General features: G+C 35.7%; 2 protein-coding genes and 1 pseudogene across 3 annotated transcripts in view; 1 reads left to right on the top strand and 2 right to left on the bottom strand.

Moving 5' to 3' along the window:
- The window catches only part of LOC126778748 (putative fatty acyl-CoA reductase CG5065), a 48507-nt pseudogene extending 45462 nt beyond the window's left edge, over window positions 1-3045 (top strand).
- Window positions 1-23232, bottom strand: part of LOC126778772 (uncharacterized) — a 212040-nt gene that overhangs the window by 105937 nt on the left and 82871 nt on the right. The gene's annotated exons all lie outside the window — the stretch shown is intronic.
- LOC126778747 (putative fatty acyl-CoA reductase CG5065) lies at window positions 6546-23117 on the bottom strand. The gene is made up of 12 exons (XM_050502370.1): window positions 23043-23117; window positions 22258-22374; window positions 18195-18352; window positions 17351-17441; window positions 16648-16793; window positions 16065-16174; window positions 15302-15385; window positions 14844-14952; window positions 10481-10557; window positions 9267-9429; window positions 8367-8624; window positions 6546-6741 (listed from the first exon to the last, which is right to left on the bottom strand). The coding sequence occupies exons 1-12, from the start codon at window positions 23115-23117 to the stop codon at window positions 6585-6587; spliced, it is 1545 nt and encodes a 514-aa protein (XP_050358327.1). The 3' UTR covers window positions 6546-6584.

Below are 23232 nucleotides of genomic sequence, written 5' to 3'. Positions count from 1 at the left end.
TTTTTTAAATATTGCTGCTTAGTTCAATGGCAGTTAATTTTTATGAAAATATTCTATTCATAGCTTCAGTATGTACATCGTAAGTACCTTACTCATAAATGTTTAGCGGGTGATTAGTTAAACAATGTTTTGTTTTCTTCTTTCAAATGTCAAATCAATAATGACATAAAGGTATTAATGTTTTTTTCAGTTACTAAGCAACTTCTGGTAGACTTGTGATTCTTTGCTAAGCATTATAATAAGTGTGGACGATAGTTTTTCGTTAAATAAATTATTATTATTACAAAACACTATTACAGGTATCCTGGAGGTTCAATGAAACATTCCAGGCTTTACCATAATATACGTGCCCTGTTCTTCCATTGGATTCCAGCTCTCCTCATAGACATCCTGCTTTTCTGCTTAGGTTATAAGCCTGTGTAAGTATCAACATATTTCGTGTCTATCTTTTATCGTAGTTCTAAATGAAGTGGGCTAGTCGGTAAAACACGTGTAAATTTGAAAATGATCATGGTTCAAATCCAGGTAGGGGATAAAATGAAAAAAGTCATCAAAATTTGCTTCAATTAATAACTTGTAAATTTACAATACCTGAGCAAAGAAAAGGTCTTTGAGAGGATCCTCTTGAGAGGATTTAAAAATTATCCACCACTCTGATCCAATGCGGATTTGTGGATACATATATCGCGAAATTTCATCTTACACGTGCAGGTTACCTCACGATGTTTTCCTTCACCCATGAAAAAATGATGAATTATACACACAAATTAAACACATAAATATTCCGACGGGTGACGAGCCAGTTGGCGTGGTTGGTGGATACTTGCCTTTCACGCCGAAGGTTGTGGGTTCGATTCCCACTCAGGACATATACTTGTGTGCATGAACATGTCTGTTTGACCTGAGTCTGGGTGTAATTACACCCAGTTAGTATCTATATAAGAATGTATTTACAAAAGAAAAATAGTATATGTAGTATGTCAGTTGTCTGGTTTCCATAGTACAAGCTCTGTACAAGCTTAATTTGGGATCAGATGGCCGCGTGTGAAAAATGTCCCAGGATATTATTTTCAGCTTTTTCGGGTTTGAACCCATAATCAGCTAAGATCTCTATCTAACCACTGAGTATAACTTGTTGTAATATTTATCATAATATTTCAGTTAATTATAATTTACAAGTAATATTTCTCCATGGATCATGCTAAATTCGAATTAATATTTTAAGATTAATGCGCGTCCATCGTCGCATCAGCAAAGGCTTTGACGTATTCGAATATTACACGAACAACCAATGGGACTTCAAATCTGACATCGCACAGACGGTCAGAAAAAGTCTCAATCCAAGGGAAAGAAGAGATTATAAAGTTGATGCTATCGGTAAGTATAAAATGAGTTACCAAAATTATCTCCCAAAACTGTTGATGTTACTTAAGTAAGTACTGTTAGAATTACTATTAGAAAATTCTAGTGATTAAGAAGTTACAGTATATGTATGTATGTATTGATCAAATTTCATTAATGATTATTGTTTCCACTGAAGTAATATCAGGAGATCGAATGGAAAATAAACTAAGGAAGCACTTTCCACCGTTCGCACAACAACAATTTATTTGATCAATTTTTATTTATTGTTCCATAATTTACTGGTGGTAGGGCTTTGTGCAAGCTCGTCTGGATAGGTAACACCCACTCATCAGATATTCTACCGCAAAACAGCAATACTTGATATTGTTGTGTTCCGGTTTGAAGGGTGAGTGAGCCAGTGTAATTACAGGCACAAGGTACATAAAATCTTAGTTCCCAAGGTTGGTGGCGCATTGGCTATGTAAGCGATGGTTGACATTTCTTACAATGCCAATGTCTAAGGGCGTTTGGTGACCACTTACCATCAGGTGGCCCATATGCTCGTCCACCTTCCTATTCTATAAAAAAAAACATATATAATATATAGCCAATATTCAGAAATGTGACATATTGATATTATTGACCAGACTGTAAGCTGTACCATAAGCCATTAACCAATTATAGTCAAATTTCAACCACTAAACGGAGTAAGAGCAAAATGATAATTTAAATACGATTGTAGTTTTAATTCAACTAATGTTTCAGGTTTAGATATTTCCAAGTATTTCGAAGATTGCATCAGGGCTGCGAGGATATTCATACTGAAGGAATATGAAGCTGCGAGACGTCACATGGATGTGTAAGTATTTCGATGCATGTAAATATGAACAGCTCTGCCCGTTTGACTTCGTACGGGTAAAACTAGAAAGTTAACCCCCCCCCCCCCATTCACTTCTTAAAATTTCCAAAAAACCGTTCGTAGACAGCGGACGTCGTAAAATAAACCTATGTTCCAAATTGAATAACAAAATCGCGAACAGTGCTTTGATAGTAAATCGGGACTTATAATTTTGTAAGTATATGTGTAAAGTAAAAAAGTAACAAAGACAGCCCGTCTTTTTTGAGAAGGTTTATTACATCACGCTACTGTGGCTTATACAAGAGTGGCACATTTTTATTCGATTCATTCAAGTCTCCTCACGATGTTTCATTCACCTTCGAGTATTTGATGAATTATAAACACTATCATCAAATAAAAATTAAATGTTTATCAGTTGAGGCTTGTCATATAAAACTGAATGAGAAAAAAATTGAATGAAAGAACGAATGGTACTTATGATAATGGAATTAATAAATAGAAGAATAAGGCTTCGTGTTCACGTAGTCGGCGACGTGTCCGTATACACATTAAAAACGCGTTTAAACTACAAATTCACATTAACTTAAGTAAACCAAAGATCCCATATTGATTTAATTATTTCTCTTAAACAGGATGTGGTTCGTTGACCTGGTGACAAGGTTCCTATTTTGGGGTTTAATTCTTTACTGGTTCAGCGGTTGGATGTCAACAGTCTACACATTTCTGGTCGGCACCAGTGACATTACGCCTAAAATTATTGAGTGATACAGTTATATAAATGTATATTTATAGATAGCTTTATTAGTTATTTTAATCTACTCTGTAGGGCTATTCTATGACAACCTCACCGCAGAAAACGGTCCTAAATGTCAGTATGTTATATGCGAAATTGACCGTAATAATTGTAACATTTCAAGAATATGTTCATCAAAATAGTATATCACGATACGTCGTTTGTCAACATTTCGCGTGTGAATAATGAAGTGCTTTTTCACAGAATAGCACTGCTATTGTTTATTAATTATAATGTATAATTTTATAGGAATATACAGTATTATATTAGTCGGATCATAAACACATCGATCAGTTAAAATTGTTTAGACAATTATTATATTAAAGAGAATGCGTCGCATAGACAAGACAAGACTTGATTGGTGCAGAAAAATCGGATGCGGTTCGATTTCCGGTTTTTTATGAGTCAGGTTTTGTAAATGTAAATAAAAAATTTTTGTACTTATTGTAAAATTAAAACTAACGATTCGTCTCCACCCGTTTCCACAGGAAACTCGCCAACAATAACACAACGATGTAGTATTTTTTATTGGTAACTTAAGTTTCACAGAAAGTTTGTCATCACTTTTTGTCGGTGTGAACGTAGCTTTACACGTAAATATTTTACAATAAACGGCATTACTTATAAGCGTCGTCTAGCTTAGTTAAACAATGCTGTCTCCTTCTTTCGAATGTCAAATCAATAATGACAGAAAGAACGAAATTGAATATCACCAAAGTCGCTAAGCAACTTTTATAAATTAAGCCAGAAATTCGTATATTTACTTTTTTCATACGCAGACTTGTCATGAAATATATAATAATATTAAATTGATATTGGTGTGTCTATCTATTTTATAATCGTGATTTTGTTATGGTTTTGGATAATTATTATGATATTACTCTACAAATAATAATCATTTGGATTTGTGAAAATAATATAAAGCTACTGAAGCGCTTCAAATGTATATAACTATACTATTTACTGTACAGACATAATATATGTATATAGTAAAGTTTTTTAATAATACTTGTCACATATATTTTTAATCTGTGGTGCTATTCTGTAAGAACTAACTTCCTATCTCACTCGTGAAATGTCGTAAACCGACTTACGTTGATACGCTATTTTGACGCTTGTGTCATTTCAATTTAGCAATTATCTTATTCAATGTCGCGTATCTATGGTGAGTTTCGAGACTGTTCTTACAGAATAGATTCGGACACGGATCTTGACAGATTGCTTTGCCTTGTTACGTGTAGCCGGGGCTCAGTGATAATACCATAGAGTTGTAATTCTATAGAGTTGCTCGAAGACTGTCTTTATGAAAATAGTTATTGCTTTTGTAAGAATAGGTTACAGATTTTGAATGAATGTTTTTTCTTCAGAGCTTTAAATTTTATATTGATGAATGCCAAGATGGCCTCGTGGTTAGAACGCGTGAATCTTAACCGATGATCGTGGGTTCAAGCCAGGACAAGCATCACTGAATTTTCATGGGCTTAATTTGTGTTTATAATTCATCTCGTGCTTGACGGTGAAGGAAAACATCATGGGGAAACCTGCATGTGTCTAATTCCATTGAAACCCGCATGGGAGCAGCGTGGTGGAATAAGCTCCAAGCCTTCTCCTCAAAAGGGAGAGGACGCCTTAGTGGGCTAAACAGTGGGACATTAACAGGTTTTTGCTGTTCACTGTTAATATATATATTTTTAATGTTTTATTAAAATCGTATAAAATTTACAAACGTGCAATATATTCGTTGCTGTTAATATACAGACAGGCGTTACCTTTTTATCATATAGTGTAAATAGCCCTGACGATACTGGTACGGTTAGAGAGTCCTGGTACGGCACTAATTATATATTGATATAAATAAAATAGCAAATGACATGACAACTGATATGACAATTGTATTAATATTATTTTAATGAGCATGCAGTACCCGTATTAAGGAATGCAATCTATTTTAAAATTGTATAAATTCGTATTATTAATTTACGTCATGAATGTATTCTTTTGTACCTACTATGTAAATAAATAAAACACAGAAACGAAAAACAAAGTCTACTACAGTTCGTGTCTCTTGTCCAAATTAATATATTTTCCATAGTATATTACCATATTATATTTACTTTTGACGAATATACTACTAAGGAATGTACAACTAATGTATAAAGCCTGTATTTGCCCGTCTGCTGGCCTACGGCCTCCTTTGTTTAAGTGGCTTGGAGTTGAAATGGTATATTTGACTGCTTTCCAATGCTGGTCAATATGGTTATTAAATAAGGAAAATATATATTAGAACGTTATTATATACAATAAATGTGCATAATTATGTATAATCAAAACACATAACAAAACACACACACAGACAAAAGTAAATGATGTATATAAAATGTTGATCATAATATTTATTTACTTTTATCAATATTTACTTACATACTTGATTAATTGGTTAAAATAATCTTTGTTACAGTCGTAGCCTCCTTCAAATCTAATTAAATTTTCGGTCTAAAGATACAAGGTCAAAATATTAATGTTTACTATTGACACTAGTCCTTGAAACTATGTACAGTCATTTTTATAATATATAAATGTAAAAAAAACAATACGTTTTACAAATTTATAGCAAAAACACGCCGTCTAAAAGATTGTCCTGTGGCATTGTACTTAAGACGCCTGGCGCTATTGCCTCTGCACAAAAAAAATTAATTAATTATATAAATAAGGTTTTGAGTAAAACTGTTATATTGTGTTTTATAAACATTTATTCCAAATATACCTAAACCTATGTCTAGCACAGACCCGCGGCTTGACCGCTTGGAAGTATCGTTAACGCGTCACGAGCCGTGGTTCTAAATATTTTTTTAAGGAACATTAACCTCTATCCCCGTTTTTAAAGAATTACTATATATTCTTTTACCCCTCCAATTAATCCTACAGCTTGTGTTAGAAGTCGGAACGACAATAGCCAAAGGAATCAGCATCGAATTTGTGACATATGTTTTTTTGTGACTGTAATTATAATTACACTGATTCACTCACCCCGCTGAAATACAAAATATTGATGTTTACACTGACTCACTCACCCTTCACAATGTAATACAGCAGTATTAATCTTTAGTAGTTGATAACTAATCACTTTACCTTTAAATTTTTTTAAGAGAGTGATTGTGAAGCGATTTGATGAAAGGATTCTCGAATGTCATATGAGTGATGGCAGAATGAGAAAGATCTGTGCTTAGCTAAAAAACGTTGATAAGTATGGCCGTGACTTCGAAAATTATTACAATAATCCCCTTTGTTCTAACACGTTTCTATTATAAATTAATCTTAATTTTTTTATCGTTTATATTTTTTACTGTTGTTGTCATAAGCTATACTTCGAAAGTCAATTAAAAGACAATTACAAAATTCCTCTTACACAGATACTGTACAAAACGAGTTAATAAAATTAATAACAATTAAATATAAACTTTAATAACAATTAACTATAAAGATCGCATTATAAAATTTGTTATAAAATGTAAAGTATATAAAAAAATAATGTATATATAAATTAAAAGATTACTTTGGTCCAAGATCGTTTAAAAAAATCTCTTATAACTAGATTTCACTAATTACTACCTTATTCGGATTAATAATATTATAAAAATAATTATAACCGGAATCCATAACATTAATAATACCGCATTTCGAATATAAAAACCATAATAATAGAGAAAAAAATAAAATCTTCGTGACGACGTCGACCCAGTAACGGCTGAAAAAAAAAGAAAAATAAAAAAAAATATAAATACATTTTTAAACAGATAAAAAAATGATCAATGACAATTTTCAATTATATTATTAATTTTAATATGAAAGTATTTTTTTTGTTAGGTAGTCAATCACACTGGACTGAATAAAATTATTTACTTGCTATAATTTATTTGCGTCAATTAAGCAATAAGAAGAAGCGAATTGTAATTATGACAAATATCTTAATCAGATAAAATAGATGTCCCAGCCGTGTAGAGCGATCACTATCACTACGTATTATAAAACAGTCCCCTGCCGCGTCTGTCTGTGTGATCGCGATAAACTCAAAAACTAGCGAACGGTTTTTCATACGGTTTTCACCAATGGATGGACTGATTCATAAGAAAGGTACAAGTGTATAATTTATTAATTTTTTGTGAAAATTGGCTGAAATATGATGAAAAATGTTCAATATGTCGGAAACTATCATGCCGACTGGGAGCTTTTCGAGTGCCGTGGAAACCATTAGAGTTATATGTATTACGAAATAAACGTTCTACGATGCTTATTCTGCCCGAGCGAAGCCGGGTTGGGTGGCTTGTAATTTAATGAAATCAAAAACAGCCAATATTACATAACTTTTATTGTAATTGATAAAATAAATTTATCAAATTTGTCGTGTTGATAAATAAACACAATTCTATCAAGTTTTTATCTCATCCTGTTAGGTGCTTAGTGAGCTTTGCCATTGATTCGATTATTCAGAACCTTTGATATTTTATAGTGACTACATGACTTCAGGTGAATCTTTGTTTATGTGATATCCACCCATATAATATTATGTATATGTATAATTAGATGTAAAGCTGAGATGGCCCAGTGTGTGGAGTGGAGGAGTGAATCTTAACCGATGATCGTGGGTTTAAACCCGGGCAAGCACCACTGAATTTTCATGTGTTTAATTTGTGATTATAAATCATCTCGTGCTTCACGGTGAAGGAAAACATCGTGAGGAAACCTGCATGTGTCTAATTTCACTGAAATTCTGCCACATGTGAATTCCACCAAACCGCAATGGAACAGCATGGTGGAATAAGCTCCAAAGCTTCTCCTCAAAAAGGTAGAAGAGGCCTTTAGCCCAGCAGTGGGATATGGACAGGCTGTTACGGTATATGTATAATTACGTTTCCACAGAAATCACTGGTATTATATTTTATTTGTATAATAATAGTAATAAAACAAAATTGAGGCAATATTTGTGGCAATTTAGGTAACTACAGAATTTGTTTTTTATTGTTAAAAAGTAAGTAACCTGATAGTAAGTGGACACCACCAATTGTCAATGGGCCATGAACCTTGGAAACTAAGATGTTACCTCTTTTGTACGTATAGCTACTATGGCTCACTCACTCTTCTAACGGAAACACAACAATACTATGCATTGCTGTTTGAAGGTGACGATTGAGGTGCACCTATCTTGACGAGTTTTGATAAAGCTCGCACCACCACGCTACCACCAAATAATTTTTTTCAACAACACCTTAAGAAAAATGTCATGAGACAAATTTGACTGACCTAATAGGATGAGAAAAAATTAACTCGATTCCTAGGTACCATCTAAGGTTTTAATATATAATGTATACTTACATTCTATGTAGTTTTCTAGCTCTAGGCAGAGTCGCAGGATCTTCCTTACACACAAAATGCCTGGTGCCAATAACATAGTCACGTAAATATTCGTCTTGGCTCAACGTCGATACGTCTGTGAAGAAAATATTGTTTTCCGCCTCGCTGACTCTCTTCTGTAGAGACAGGAAGTTCGTATTCTTGAAATTCCACTCCTTTATTGTATAGTATTGGAGGATGTTCAAACCATGACTGATTCGCTTTTGAAGATTAACCATGCTGAAAAACAGAGAAAACAGAGTGTCTCGAGTAATTTTCTGTGATATTGTAAGACAGGTAGAATGTTTATTTATTTATTTAATAGAATGCCAACGTGATACATATAGCAAATACGATATAACTGATTGTTTACAATATGTACAGTAATACATATATATACACACACATACACTACATATATAAACGTATGTATATTTATATGATGTCCTCCTGACCAATTTCGGCCACGGCGGCGATTAGCTAACGGCGCACAGGTGTGTGCACAAACACAGATACACTCCTTATTCTATCAGTCTGATAATCCAATGGAGCAAAAATCTGATATGACCAGAAAGAGTTCAGGCGCAGTACCAATAGATCATTTAATAGTGTTAAAATCGAATATATATGTCATATACGAAATTATGAATGTTTTGTTTTTGTTAAATGTAATCTATTATTATATATAATTTAGTATATGTGTCATCAAATTTTGTTTTACCTAAAAAAGTATGAATAAATTTTGGCTTTTCCTAAAAACGTAATCGAAAAAGTGCTAGGAAACTTTACCTAGGCCAGCTGGATAGCTGTTTGTAGAGCTAACAGCTGTAAAATGTTTACAGATGTGACAAAGAATTATATAAAAAAAATGTCGGTACTTACAAGGTCTTCCTTCCCAATAAAAACAGAAGCATATCAACTAAATATGCAGGTAATATATGTACGAAGATTGCGGTGAGTTGGTGAGTAAACCAGTAGGACTTGATGGTACCACCAGGGTACCACAACGCGATTGTATAAGGGTAAGTGTTGACCCAATTTAAACCTTGAAATATAAACATTAAATTAGAAATTTTCACCACTCCCGTATATCTGGATCCACCTGGCTTTTCTTCTATTCAAAGAGCCTTAGCTGATGCTTATGACGAGTATGCGGGGCATCCTTAAAGCATCATTTTATAGTTTCTAACTACATGACACCATATAAATGATTCACATTCTCTTTATTTATGTACTTGCGAAATGGATTTGATTAATTATTCAACTATATATGTTTTCACTTAAATATAATTTATTTTGCTTATTGTCGAAAAGGCGACGATCAATGCCTTGGTCATTATGATAAATTATCTCTTTATTCTTTGATGCTGTGAGCATTCTCAGTAGTAGTTTTTTTTTTTTTTTTATAGAATAGGAAGGTGGACGAGCATATCGGCCACCTGATGGTAAGTGGTCACCAAACGCCCTTAGACATTGGCATTCTAAGAAATGTCAACCATCGCTTATAGCCAATGCGCCACCAACCTTGGGAACTAAGATTTTTTGTCCCTTGTGCCTGTAATTACACTGGCTCACTCACCCTTCAAACCGGAACACAACAATATCAAGTATTGCTGTTTTGCGGTAGAATATCTGATGAGTGGGTGGTACCTACCCAGACGAGCTTGCACAAAGCCCTACCACCAGTACGCTGCGACACTTGAGCCTGACTACTATTATGAAAAATACACAAGACCAATAGAGTATTTCTTGGTGGTAGGGCTTTGTGCAAGTCCCTCTGGGTACATACCATCAACTCATCAGATATTCTACCGCTAAACAGTACTTAGTATTATTTTATTATTGTTACTTTTCGGTTTAAAGAATGAGTGAGCCAGTGTAACTACAGGCATAAGGGACGTAACATCTTCGCTCCTAAGGTTGGTGGCGCATTAAATCTAAGGACCACTTAATGTTTCTTACAGTGCAAATGTCTATGGGTGGTGGTGACCACTTAACATCAAGTGGCCCACTTACCCGTCCGCCTACCTACAACATAAAAGAGAGTCATAATGATTTTCAATGAAAAATATATCAAAAGTAAAACTGCATCTCACCTATTTCGATCACTTCTCGCCATGTAATTTTTTGGACTCCAGATAAAGTTATATTAAAGATACGAAGGTCCTTAGGCCTGTGGCAAAACAATTATCATGAATTTAATGATGTATTCATTTAAAACTAATTAATTCCAACATAATTAATTATCTTTTTACAACGTGAACGTTAATCGTGAATAGCTATTACCACTGTCATGAGATAATTATTTTTTTTTAAATCATTAACTTAAAAATACTATATTAAGTTTAAAGAATTTATTTCTCATAAAGAATTACAGAAATTCACTTACATGAGAATGTTACAAACTAATACAAAAATCTAAGCGTACAGTGTTACAAAAATTCATAAGAAAGAAGGTAGATGCAGAATTTTTTTCTTCTCGATCGACGATCGATGAGCTTGTTAAACATATCGCCCGCCGTGTCACCTCAGGAATACAAAAGTATGCGGCATATTTATTGAAATCTGTTCATCATTTTATTTTATTATTATAATTTTTTTTTTTTATATATATTTTCCTTTTTTTCCATTTTCTTTTTTTTTCATTTTTTAGACAATTTTTTTTTTGTTTTTAGAATTTTTTAGAATTATTGTTTTATCATCCTTGATCTGCGTTACGCAATTGAATTCTTTGTATAGCTGATTTTGTTTTAAAATTTAAATTTGTGTGGATTTCTTTATTCAATATTTTTCGTACTAATATGCATGTTTTATAGGCATATGTTTGAGCGATATTTACTATTTTAGTATTTTTATAAATTTTTTCAGATGATGTTAGGAAGTTGTAGTTAAATAACACTTTAATCAATTTATTTTGAGCGGTTTGTATTTTCTTAAGGTGTACTTTCGCCGCAGTCCCCCAGATCTCAATTAAGTAATCGATATGTGGTTTCACCAATGAGTTATATATCAGATATTTTACTTTTCGTGGTAAACATCGCGCTACACCACGAAGAGCTCCGGTCAAGGATGATAATTTTGATATGATTTTTTGAATGTGTGGTTCCCATGTCAGCTTATTATAGAGTATCAAACCAAGATATTTTTCCGACGTCTTTTTATTTATTTGTTCGGAATTAATAGTAGGTTCAGTGTAGGCTTTTATCTTCTTGTTTTTTGCAGTAAATATTACATAATTTGTTTTTTCTATATTAATAGTCAGCAAATTACGTTTAAACCATATATCAAGAAGCTGTAGGTCGTCCTGAACGTCGTTGATAATGTCAGTAATAGAGGAACCATAATAGAAAAGACTAGAGTCGTCGGCGTAGAGAGTCAAATCTCCTTTTAACCCAATATCTTGTATATCGTTGATATATATTGGGAATAGTAGAGGTCCCAAAATGGAACCTTGAGGTACGCCGTACAGAATGGGTCTTGGACTACTTTGTTTGTCATTTATTTTCACAATTTGGTGACGATTATTTAAGTAAGATTTTAACACCTCAAGGGCCTTGACTTTTCATAGACTTTTGAAAGAACAGGTAGAACAGAAATTGGTCGGTAGTTACCTGGATCTAATTTACTTCCTGATTTATATATAGGTGTCACCTTTGCTGTCTTTAAATTATATTATATTATTATTATTATTATTATTATATTTAAATTATCTGGGAAAATACCATTTTCAAAACATTCATTTATGCAGCAACTTAGTTCATCGGCCATCAGCAGCTCAATAGACTTAACAGATTTAATACTTATTCCATCTAGGCCAGAACTGCTGTTTGTTTTTAAATCCTTTACTATTTTCTGTACTTCATTTATGGTAACGGGTTCAAATTTTGAAATTTCATTTCCATTTTTCACCAAATGTGGAGTGTGGTGTATAGGATATAGTGAAATAATCTTATTTGCTAAATTTAACCCAATCATAGAGAAATACAAATTAAACTGTTCACATACTTCCGTCTCATCAACAATAACGTTGGAATCAATTTGGAGTCTAAGTGTTGATAGTACGCTTTTGATGTTATTGATGGACAGACTTTTTATTAAATTCCACATCTTGGTAGGCTTATTTAAGCAGGTATTAAAGGTTTTAAGGTAATAATTGTGTTTTGAATTTTGAATAATTTCGGTAACCAATTTCTTCTGCTTGTCCAAATTTTCCTCTCCAAGCTTGTGTATGTGTTTTTAACGTTGTCTTTGCTCATCTCCTGGAAAGATCTAAAAAACCTAATGATGATTGCTAAGTGGAATTCATTTTGTTTAACACTTGAGCATACGTGATCCAATATAGTTGTTGTTGTATTAGTCTCACGAGTGCAGTAGTCACGATTGATTTGTTTAAAATTTTTATAGCATTCTCTCTTAAAGTAAGCTGATAATTACGAGCCGCAGCATTGGGTTTCAATAAGTCATAATTAAAGTCTCCAAAAATTAACATTCGCTTTCTTCTATGTAGTTGCAGTGAATACTCCTCGAGAAATTCACTTGAGTTTGTTCTGTCAGGTTTATATATGACACCTACATCCATACAATACTTGTCAATATGTACCCAAAGAAAGTGGTTATCATTGGTACAGCTTTCCTCTAGAAGATGGTGATTTAAGCTGTCATGGACAAACATTGACACGCCACCTCCCCTTGAATGTTGTCTAAAGTTATAGTAGTGTAATTGAAGTCTACTAGCTTCTTTCTTATCTTTTATCCACGTTTCGGATAGAGCAACAATATGTACTGTGTATTGAAAAGATTGTAGGATACATTTTAACTCATCAAATTTACCCGGTTTAACTATACTGCGTACATTTGCATAAAAACATTTGATCGATTTGCTAGTGGTTTTGATTTCTGAATAGGTATGTGCAATTTGATACGATACGTTATTGTTAAAAGACATACCTAGATTTTCGTTATTGTGGCTGTATGGTTTTTTAGCTGCGTTTTTATTATTTTGGAGACCCCTTTTTCATATTTAATGCGTAAGTTACACTCTCCATTGGCAGTTCGGTGTTGGAGCTCTGTTTGTAGATTCTTTAAAAATTCTCTTTGATAGGGTGTCTGATCAGAAAATATTTTAACGTTACTTAGTCGTACAGTACTTTTATTACGGAGTAGTTGTTTCGTAATTTTTTCAGAAGAGAAGCATACTTTTATAAGGCGAGTTTTAGTTGGTTGGTATCTGCCCAGTCTGTATATTTGCTGAGGGTCAGGACAGTCGTTTATAAGTAACTTAATTATTTTTGATACTAATTTTTCATATGATTTACATGTTACTAACATTTTGTTGCTGTCTTGTGTTGCAGATAGTTTCAGTAGGTCAATTTCGGATTCTAAAAGCTTGACTCTTTTTTCCGTGTCTTGTGCAGATGTGACGAGTTGGTGCATGCCTGTCCGTAGTTTGTTTTGTTCTATGGTCATACTAGCCATGGTGTTGCTAATAGTATTGACCTCGTTTCTAATAGCGGTTACGTCCTGGCAAAGCTTATTAATGTTGTCGTTTTGAATGCTACTGGTTGAAGAGATGAGGGCCATCATATCATATCACATATTCACTGGTGGTAGGGCTTTGTGCAAGCTCGTCTGGGTAGGTCCCACCAGTATTACCACCCACTCATCAGATATTCTACCGCAAAACAGCAAAACTTGATATTGTTGTGTTACGATTTGAAGGGTGAGTGAGCCAGTGTAATTACAAGCACAAGGGAAAAATCTTAGTTCCCAAGGTTGGTGGCGCATTGGCTATAAGCGATGGTTGACATTTCTTACAATGCCAATGTCTAAGGGCGTTTGGTGACCACTTACCATCAGGTGGCCCATATGCTCGTCCACCTTCCTATTCTATAAAAAAAAAAAATCTGCCATTTGTTATTTTAACTCAGATAATTCATCCATGATACAGTCATTTTCACTGTGGAGTTTACGTTTGTTTCTGAAAGTAACTTGCGTAGTATCAGAAGCAGTACTCATGTTCTTCAATTGGGAATCACTACTTCCACGGCATATGCCACCTACACTTGGTGAGCGCAGTAAACTATTCATAGTAGCTCCATGTTTCTTTGAGTCGTTTGATAGCAGATGTTGTTACACCGTACAAGCGCGCGGCAGACCAAAATGAATTCAGAGAACTTAGAACTAGGATTTACTTAGAACTAGGATTTACTTTTGTATATTACTGTAAATTAATTATTTTTAATACACAAACAACACGTCCACACTGTGCGCTTGCGCACTGCGACACTATATTGCTATGTAAACAATAAAACAAAGATCTATGAGTTCACATTATTGTATATGTATTAATATAGTGATAGATTTAATTAAGTTAGAAAGAAAAACAAGATAAGAAAATCGAGACCATTCAAAGAATAAAAAAAAATAGTCCAGACTCTCCATCTTTTAGTTATTACTTACTTATCTAAGGCAGTGACATAGGCTATCAAGATACATCCATTGACAACAACATCGACAGGTATTGCGTCCGCCATGTACGAAGGCTCACAATGCATAGACCGTATAACACCTTCAATTTTAAAAAAAACATAAAGCTATGTTTGTCCCTGTCTCACTCGTCACGTTTTTGGAGGTAAATAGGAGTTACAGTTAAAAACTCACAACATTTGCATGATATTTGATAATCATTGTGATAACTAAGGAAATTAAAAATAGACGTCGCAAATTATGGTAGGACTTTCAAAGTCATTTTTCACTTTATAATAGTATGAATTATTAAATTTATTAATTTCTCTATAGATTAGAAATGCAAGTCTTATTATCTATGTTTATTATTATATGTTTGCGGAGACTGGTTGTTAAATTAAATGGGTGCAAAAGTTTGATTTGGTTTAGATTTTTTTTGTTAGCGTCTTTACCTTTTCCACCACCAATTACAAGTCCTGTTGGCCCATTTAGGTTATCAATCCAACCGGGCATCGGTTCCTTCCAGGCAGCAGTTACTAGAAAAAACTTATCAAGTTTAATTTAAGGGCAATATATTTGTTTTGTTTTTGGAACTCGATGTCGCACTCTGTTAGCACTAGAAGACTTGACACGAGTCTATTTTTGTTTTTAAGAAAAAGTTGTGATGATTCTGTCGGGTTCCATACCTTAAAAGGAAAAACTAAACCCGTATGGGGTTTTCCACTCCGTGGTCCGACTGTCCATCTGTCAAGACCCTATTTTTCAGGACCGCGGAGGTATCATATTGAAAATAATATCAAATACTCGAGTCTGCAATCCCATTTAGCAGTGAAATAAATACACTTTTAAGTCAAGGCAATATAAATAAAGCCATTTACTGCAGTCACATATTTTGACGCTGGCAACTCTAAGCCTATAATAGGCCTATAGGTTACTGCCTTTTAATTTAGAATCATAAAATTTCTCAATGAGTAATGTCGCGTTGCACAAGTAATGGAAAAAGAGGATAAAAAACTTATTTGCGAGTGGTAAACTAACCGCAATGTAATGGGAAAATAGTTTTCGAACGGTAAATTTAAGTTTCTTAAAGTAATGGACGTAATTCCATTACATACCAACAAGCTTGAACGGAACACTTGATACGCGAGTCTGACTCGCAGAATATATTATTTTGCCATTCCAAAAAAAAATCTTGTTTATTTTTTTATTACTTACCAATCGACGGTCTCCCAATTGCAATAGGAAATTTAGAACTGTATTCAGCTACAAGATCCTCTGTTATGGCTTTTGTATATGAGTAGGTATTGGGTTCAGATGATATCAATCTGAAAATAGAGTTGTCTATTATAATAGCAAATGGTAAGAATAAGTTTAGTACTATCTCCTATTTTTTTAAATAGGTAGGCAGACCATTTTTTGGATACAGTGTTTGCATTAGAAAGGAATTAATTATTTTATTCTTATTTATTGTGCTCATGAATGTACCACATAATTTTTGCGAACGAAATAAATAGTTAGCAATCAGCTCAGTAATGCTATTCTGCAACAACTCACTTCATTACTCACCCGTGAAATGATGACCGACTTATAGCAATACATGTACTATTTTTGAAATGTTATAATTATTACAGTCAATGTCGCATATCACTGTCTTACATTTCATGTGATCTCCACATTTTATCTGAGCTTCGCGGTTGTTCTTACAGAATAGCCCTACAGATTGTATTCAGTTTCATGAAATAATAAAATAGAAGAAACAAATGAATTTGGAAAAGACTAAATTAAATTAATTCTTTACTTCGGCTCTAAGTAATTCAGCGTTGAGTCATCGAGCCATTCCACGAGTTCAATTATCTTCTGAGGATTATGAACTGCAGGGTACAGTTTTTCATCTAACATGTCAAGTTCACATCGACAATATGCTGTGGATAGATGGACGAATGCCTGAAAATTTTATACTTATTTAGTAGCCGATAATTATAATGAAAATCACAACATTTAGTTTTTGCTCCAATTTGGAGTTAGGGTTTGTACGCACACCTGTACAAAATAACCTGTCTAACCTATATCCGAAGTTAGTTTAGGTTAGGTTAGTTAGCCTGTTAATGTCCCACTGCTGGGCTAAGGCCTCCTCTCCATTTTGAGGAGAAGGTTTGTAGCTTATTCCACCACGCTGCTCCAATGCGGATTGGTAGAATACACATGTGGCAGAATTTCAATGAAATTAGACACATGCAGGTTTCCTCACGATGTTTTCTCTCACCGTCAAGCACGAGATGAATTATAAACACAAATAGTACACGACAATTATATTTGGATACATGACAATTATATTTTGGATTGGAACATTAAGTTTTTAATAATTTTAAAGTTTATGAGTTATAAACATTTTTTTATTGATACTTAAGTTTCGATTAATTTGAATTTCGAATAATTATCCCAAGATTAAAATTTCAATTTTCGTTCTCTGTTCTTTTACACTTCAATTAGTTAAACCTTACCTCGAGTTTTTCCATTGTTTCAGCCAATTTTAAAACTCGTAGAGTACCTGTCGTGTTCATATTAACAGCGTCTTTTAACTTCTGATCGAATCTGTATAAAATATAAAAAAATTAAATTTAACGGAATAGGGAGAAATTGTTATTTCAATCAACTATTTTTGAAGAATTCTGTAATTTATCCATACGAGTAGTGTACTCTTTAGTGTAGTAGCTGTTTTATTCTCGTATGGATAATAAGTAACAGCCTGTGAATGTTCCACTACTGGGCAAAGGCCTCCTCCCTCTCTTCCTTTTTGAGGAGAAGGTACAGAGCTCCATACCTTCTTCTCGTATGGATATAGAAATGGAATTCCTGGTACATTCGATCCAATTAAAATAATTGTCATTTTCTCTCATAAAATTCTTAGTTGTTACTCAGTATTTGAAACCATATTATTAGAATTGACACATGAACAGGTTAAAAATTACAACTGCTTATGTTATGTCAAATATGTATATAATAAACTCGTTGCTCTGCAACAGGTACCCGCTTTGGACGTTGTTACTCGCGGGTTACTATATTATATCGCGTGATGTTTCTCTAAAACTCTTCTCAATAAATGGTCTATCTAATAAAACAGTATTGAAACCTAAGTTCTAGATGAGGTTAGAGCGTTCAAGCAATTCAAGATAGAGCTCACCTGATACATGCAGCGCTGTGGAACACAATATTGCAATGTCGCTGCAACTCTTGACGGTCATCATTGGATATGCCCAGCTCATCTTCCAAGACGTCTCCCGCGATCAACTTAGGTTAAGTTCTAGATGAGGTTAGAGCGTTCAAGCAATTCAAGATAGAGCTCACCTGATACATGCAGCGCTGTGGAACACAATATTGCAATGTCGCTGCAACTCTTGACGGTCATCATTGGATATGCCCAGCTCATCTTCCAAGACGTCTCCCGCGATCAGTTTCAGCTTGTTGAAAACATCCGGCTGCTTCTCACGGAGATGCTCGAATATCTACAGAGAAAGATTTAATTAGCGATTCTCCAACTTTGTTCCACCCGAAACTAATAATAAAATGTTTCTTTTAGTATATACAAACTGTTAATTTGTTTACAAATTTAATTAGTTACTACATTTTATTTCTGTTTTTGTTTTTTATTTAAATATTTTTATTTTCTTTTTTTTTTATATTTGTATATTTTGTAATTGTGAATGGTGTGTTCTCCTGTAATCGGTTGTACATAGTTAGTTTTAGGTTAATGTAAAAAGTGATTTGAATGTCTGTTATGTACAACTGTTGGAGATCCAAATAAATAAATAAACATTGTTATAATTTTTATAATTAATTAATTGTTATAAGACGGCCACAGCATGCATTTTCGAAGTACAATATATTTCATCGTTCATATATATATTCAATCCGGGCTCCGGAACGAATATATTATCAACATTGCACTGGTCTGGTTTCTTTAATCTCGTCAAATAATAAGCAGCAACTCCTAACAAGCCCACATCCACTCTAAGCGGCAGAACTGCTTGTTATGTCGATAAATGTAAATAAAAATGATATTAGATAATATATCGAAAGTAAATATCGCTAAGAACATACTTTCAATCGTTCGTGAATTATCTAACGTGTGTTAGCCGTGGAGTACCGGCTTAGAATAGTACTCCCCCAATCTCATCCCGTGGGTGTCGTAAGAGGCGACTGAGGGACGGGGAAAAGGGGGGATGGGCAGCAGCGTCCCCCCTCCCATAAACATCTTACCCCCTACTGCGCTCGCCAACACGCCTGCCCAGCGCGGCGAGTATGGGCAAACCCCTCCCTTAATGGCAGATGCGCCCAAAAAAAAGGCCCCCAGTTACCGGCAAGCCCGCTAGGCCCGACCAAGGTAGCGGTCGCGGTATCGGCAGGGCAGGGGGTGCTAAGAATCACCGGTTCACGGCAGGCTACCGTATAAAACGACTGAAAATGGCAACGTATAATGGACGCTCGATGAGGCTGGACCATCACCTCGCCGAATTAGAAGTAGAGTTAAGTCATATAAACTGGCATATACTGGGGTTATCTGAAGTCCGAAGACAGGGGGAGGACACGATAACTCTAGAGTCCGGTAACTTACTCTACTTCCGCGAAGGTGATAACCTCTCCCAGGGTGGTGTCGGTTTTCTTGTCAAAAAGGATCTCATTAGCAGCATTGTGGAAATCAGTAGTGTGTCGAATCGGGTAGCGTACCTTGTCCTAAAACTTTCCGACAGGTACTCCCTGAAGGTTGTACAGGTATATGCGCCAACTTCGACATACTCTGATGATGTGGTCGAAGCGATGTACGAGGACATCGCAAAGGCCCTCAACGACACCTCGAGGGCCCACTACAATGTTGTTATGGGAGACTTTAATGCTAAAGTGGGAGTACAAGATAGCGGTGAATCGAAAGTCGGACCTTACGGCTTGGGCTGCAGAAATCACAGGGGGCAAATGCTGGTAAACTTTCTCGAAGCGCAGGGGCTTTTTTTGATGAATTCTTTCTTTCAAAAGAAGCCTCAGAGGAGGTGGACCTGGCGAAGCCCCGATAACGTGACAAGGAACGAGATAGACTTTATCATTTCGAATAAAAGGCACATATTTAGAGATGTTTCAGTGATCAACAGGTTTAATACCGGAAGTGATCACCGCTTGGTTCGAGGCACTCTAAATATCAACTTAAAAGCCGAAAGATCGAGAATGATGAGGTCTACTCTCCGACCTACCATGCTCCAAGCTGCTCAAGGCTCCGAAAAGTTCCAAATGGAACTTCAAAATCAATTCACCGCGTTGGAAACCATAAGCAGCATTGATGAGAGAACCGACACGCTGGTCAAAATACTGCAAAACACATCCCGCAAGTGTTTTCCGCCACAGAGAAGAGACAACGCACCAAAACTCTCTGCTGAGACACTCGAGCTCATGAGAAAACGACAAGAACTACCATCGTTTTTGTCAGATAAGGCCTTAAACCGAACAATAAAAACGCTGACGCGACGCGATCTCCGACGCTCCAATACCCGTGCCATCAAGGCTGCGATTGAGCAAAATCGGAGATCGAAAGGAGCTCCCGGTCGTTGACCAAGGAGAGATTAGGGCGGCTCTAGAACAGCTTAAAAACAACAAAGCTCCGGGAGATGACGGAATCACAACAGAGTTGCTTAAGGCAGGCGGGACTCCGGTCCTGAAAGAGCTAGCAAGCCTCTTTAATTCCGTCATCCAACATGGCAAGACCCCGGAAACGTGGAGCGGGAGTGAGGTGGTACTGTTTTTCAAGAAAGGTGATAAAACCCTCTTGAAAAACTACAGACCAATCTCCCTCCTGAGTCACGTGTATAAGCTGTTCTCAAGAGTCGTCACGAACCGTCTCGCCAGACGACTTGACGAGTTCCAGCCCCCAGAGCAAGCCGGCTTTCGATCAGGCTACAGCACCGTGGACCACATCCATACTGTTCGGCAGATTGTGCAGAAGACCGAAGAGTACAATCAGCCGCTGTGTATGGCATTTGTGGACTACGAGAAAGCCTTCGACTCCATCGAAACCTGGGCAGTGCTCGACTCATTGTAGAGATGTCATATCGATTGGAGATATATCGAGGTACTGAGATGTCTGTACAACGCCGCTACAATGACTGTCCACATCCAGGACTGTAAGACGAAGGCGATCCAACTGCGCAGAGGGGTGAGACAGGGGGATGTAATATCCCCGAAACTGTTCACCAACGCGTTGGAAGACGTTTTCAAAACGCTGGATTGGACTAGGTATGGAGTCAATGTAAACGGCGAGTACATCTCACACCTTCGATTTGCCGACGATATCGTCATCATAGCAGAGTCGCTGGAACAACTCACCGAAATGCTGCGTAGCCTAGGCGAGTCTTCCCGGTGTGTCGGTCTCGGTATGAACTTGGACAAGACCAAGGTCATGTTCAATAGGCATGTCGTGCCGGGACCGATATACGTCGAGGGGAAACCTCTCGAAGTTGTTAGTGAATATACCTACCTAGGACAGATAATACAAGTCGGTAGGAACAACTTCGAGAAGGAAGCCGATCGAAGAATTCGCTTGGGATGGGCAGCATTTGGCAACCTTCGTCAAGTCCTCAAGTCGTCTATACCGCAATGTTTGAAGACGAAAGTCTTCAACCAATGCGTCTTACCTGCCATGACATACGGTGCCGAAACGTGGACACTAACTGCGGGACTAGTCCACAAATTCAAAGTCGCTCAGCGTGCTATGGAGCGAGCTATGCTCGGAGTATCTTTGAAGGATAAGATCAGAAATGAGATTATCCGGAAAAGAACCGGAGTCACCGACATAGCTTGCAAAATTAGCAGGCTGAAGTGGCAGTGGGCTGGTCACGTATGTCGTAGGACCGATGGCCGTTGGAGCAGACGAGTCCTAGAGTGGAGACCGCGAATCGGCAAGCGCAGCGTAGGGCGCCCTCCAGCCAGGTGGACCGACGACCTTAAGAAGGTGGCGGGCACCAACTGGATGCGGAAGGCGGAGGACAGGGAGCTTTGGCGCACCTTGGGAGAGGCCTATGTTCAGCAGTGGACAACGATTGGCTGTTGATTGATTGTTATGATTTTCGAAAATAAAAAAACATTTGCATTTCGAAGGCGGGGCGGCTTATTGACATTGACAGTTATTAATGGCGCGTTTAGAAACATCACATCTAATTATAAAAACTATTCAAAATCAACCTTAAAAATGCTTTTATTGTATTATTGTATCTTGAAAATGCATGTTGTAACCAAGACTGAGTTTTATTATTACACGTGTAAGTAGTGATTGCTGATCCTTAATAAATATGGATTTCAATCGTCTTATCTCATTCACACATTTCAGTTCTGTCCATACTCGAATTCTATGCATTCATGATTCACTCACCTTGTTATTGCAAAGTGCTTTAAGTCTGTCCTCCCCACTCACACCTTTCTTTTCCCTCAGCAAGAGGTAGATGGTATGAATACCTGGACAGGCCCTCAGTAACTTCTCGACTAATGCCTGTAATTGAAAGACAAATTACAATAATATTAGAAACGAAACAGTTTTTATGGATGTATCTTTGTTACTCTTTCAAGAGAAAACTAAACAGATTTGGATGAAATTTTAGAATAGACATAGCTTAGGTAGTCAATGTAAGCCACATTGGCTACCTAAGCTAAAAAACTCTGGGTAGGTGTGCCCAGAGTTTGAGTTTTTTATGGGAACGAAACGTTCCATCAGAATTTAAAAATTGAATAGATTTATTTATACATTTTACTAATTTGTTATTATTATTATTTATTTTAACTTATTTTTTTGTCTTTAATTCTTATGTTTACTTGAAATTTTTGATAAAACTGGATTGTTGATGTTTTGTGGTTTTTGTTTGAGTTTTTTTTTTCTGCACATTTAAGTAAAAACTTTGTTGATTTATGTCTTTAAAGTAATTGATTTATTTAATATGTACTGTTTGTTTTCCTAATAAAAATAAAAGATAATAAACGAATAAAATAAAAAATGTAATATATTAACTTTTTGAAGTTAGAAACTTAGTGTTATAAGTTTATCTTCATTTATTATATATACATTTTGGAGGTGCTACCATTTACTTAGTGTTGTGTTCCGTTGATTAGTGAACAAATGTCATGACTTACCACCATATAGACTGTTAGCTAACTGTATCTTACCTTACCAAGGAAACCAGTCGCTCCCGTTATGAAAACGCGCTTCCCCTCGTAGAACTCGGTTACGGATGGCGCCATCTTTGTCACTACAAAATCAACTAGTGTTAAAAGTACCAACATTGATAATAACATGAAGAATGACCTTCTTATACTTTCTTTCTCGTCTGTGTAGGTACCACCCACTCATCAGATA

This window comes from Nymphalis io, chromosome 27 (assembly GCF_905147045.1).
Source record: "Nymphalis io chromosome 27, ilAglIoxx1.1, whole genome shotgun sequence".
NCBI classification, from domain to species: Eukaryota; Metazoa; Arthropoda; class Insecta; order Lepidoptera; family Nymphalidae; genus Nymphalis; species Nymphalis io.
Note: the sequence above shows the minus strand (reverse complement) of the source record. Positions and strands in the feature narration are given on the sequence as shown.

Bases quoted from the DNA above. Each gene is read 5' to 3' on its own strand.
- LOC126778747 (XM_050502370.1), bottom strand. From the start codon at position 23,117: ATGGCGCCATCCGTAACCGAGTTCTACGAGGGGAAGCGCGTTTTCATA. The intron at 15,386-16,064 runs GTAAGTAATAAA...AGTTTTTTCTAG, and splicing joins AATTGGGAGACCGTCGATTG to TAACTGCTGCCTGGAAGGAA. The intron at 6,742-8,366 runs GTAAGTATACAT...TTTTTTTTTCAG, and splicing joins GCTAGAAAACTACATAGAAT to CCGTTACTGGGTCGACGTCG.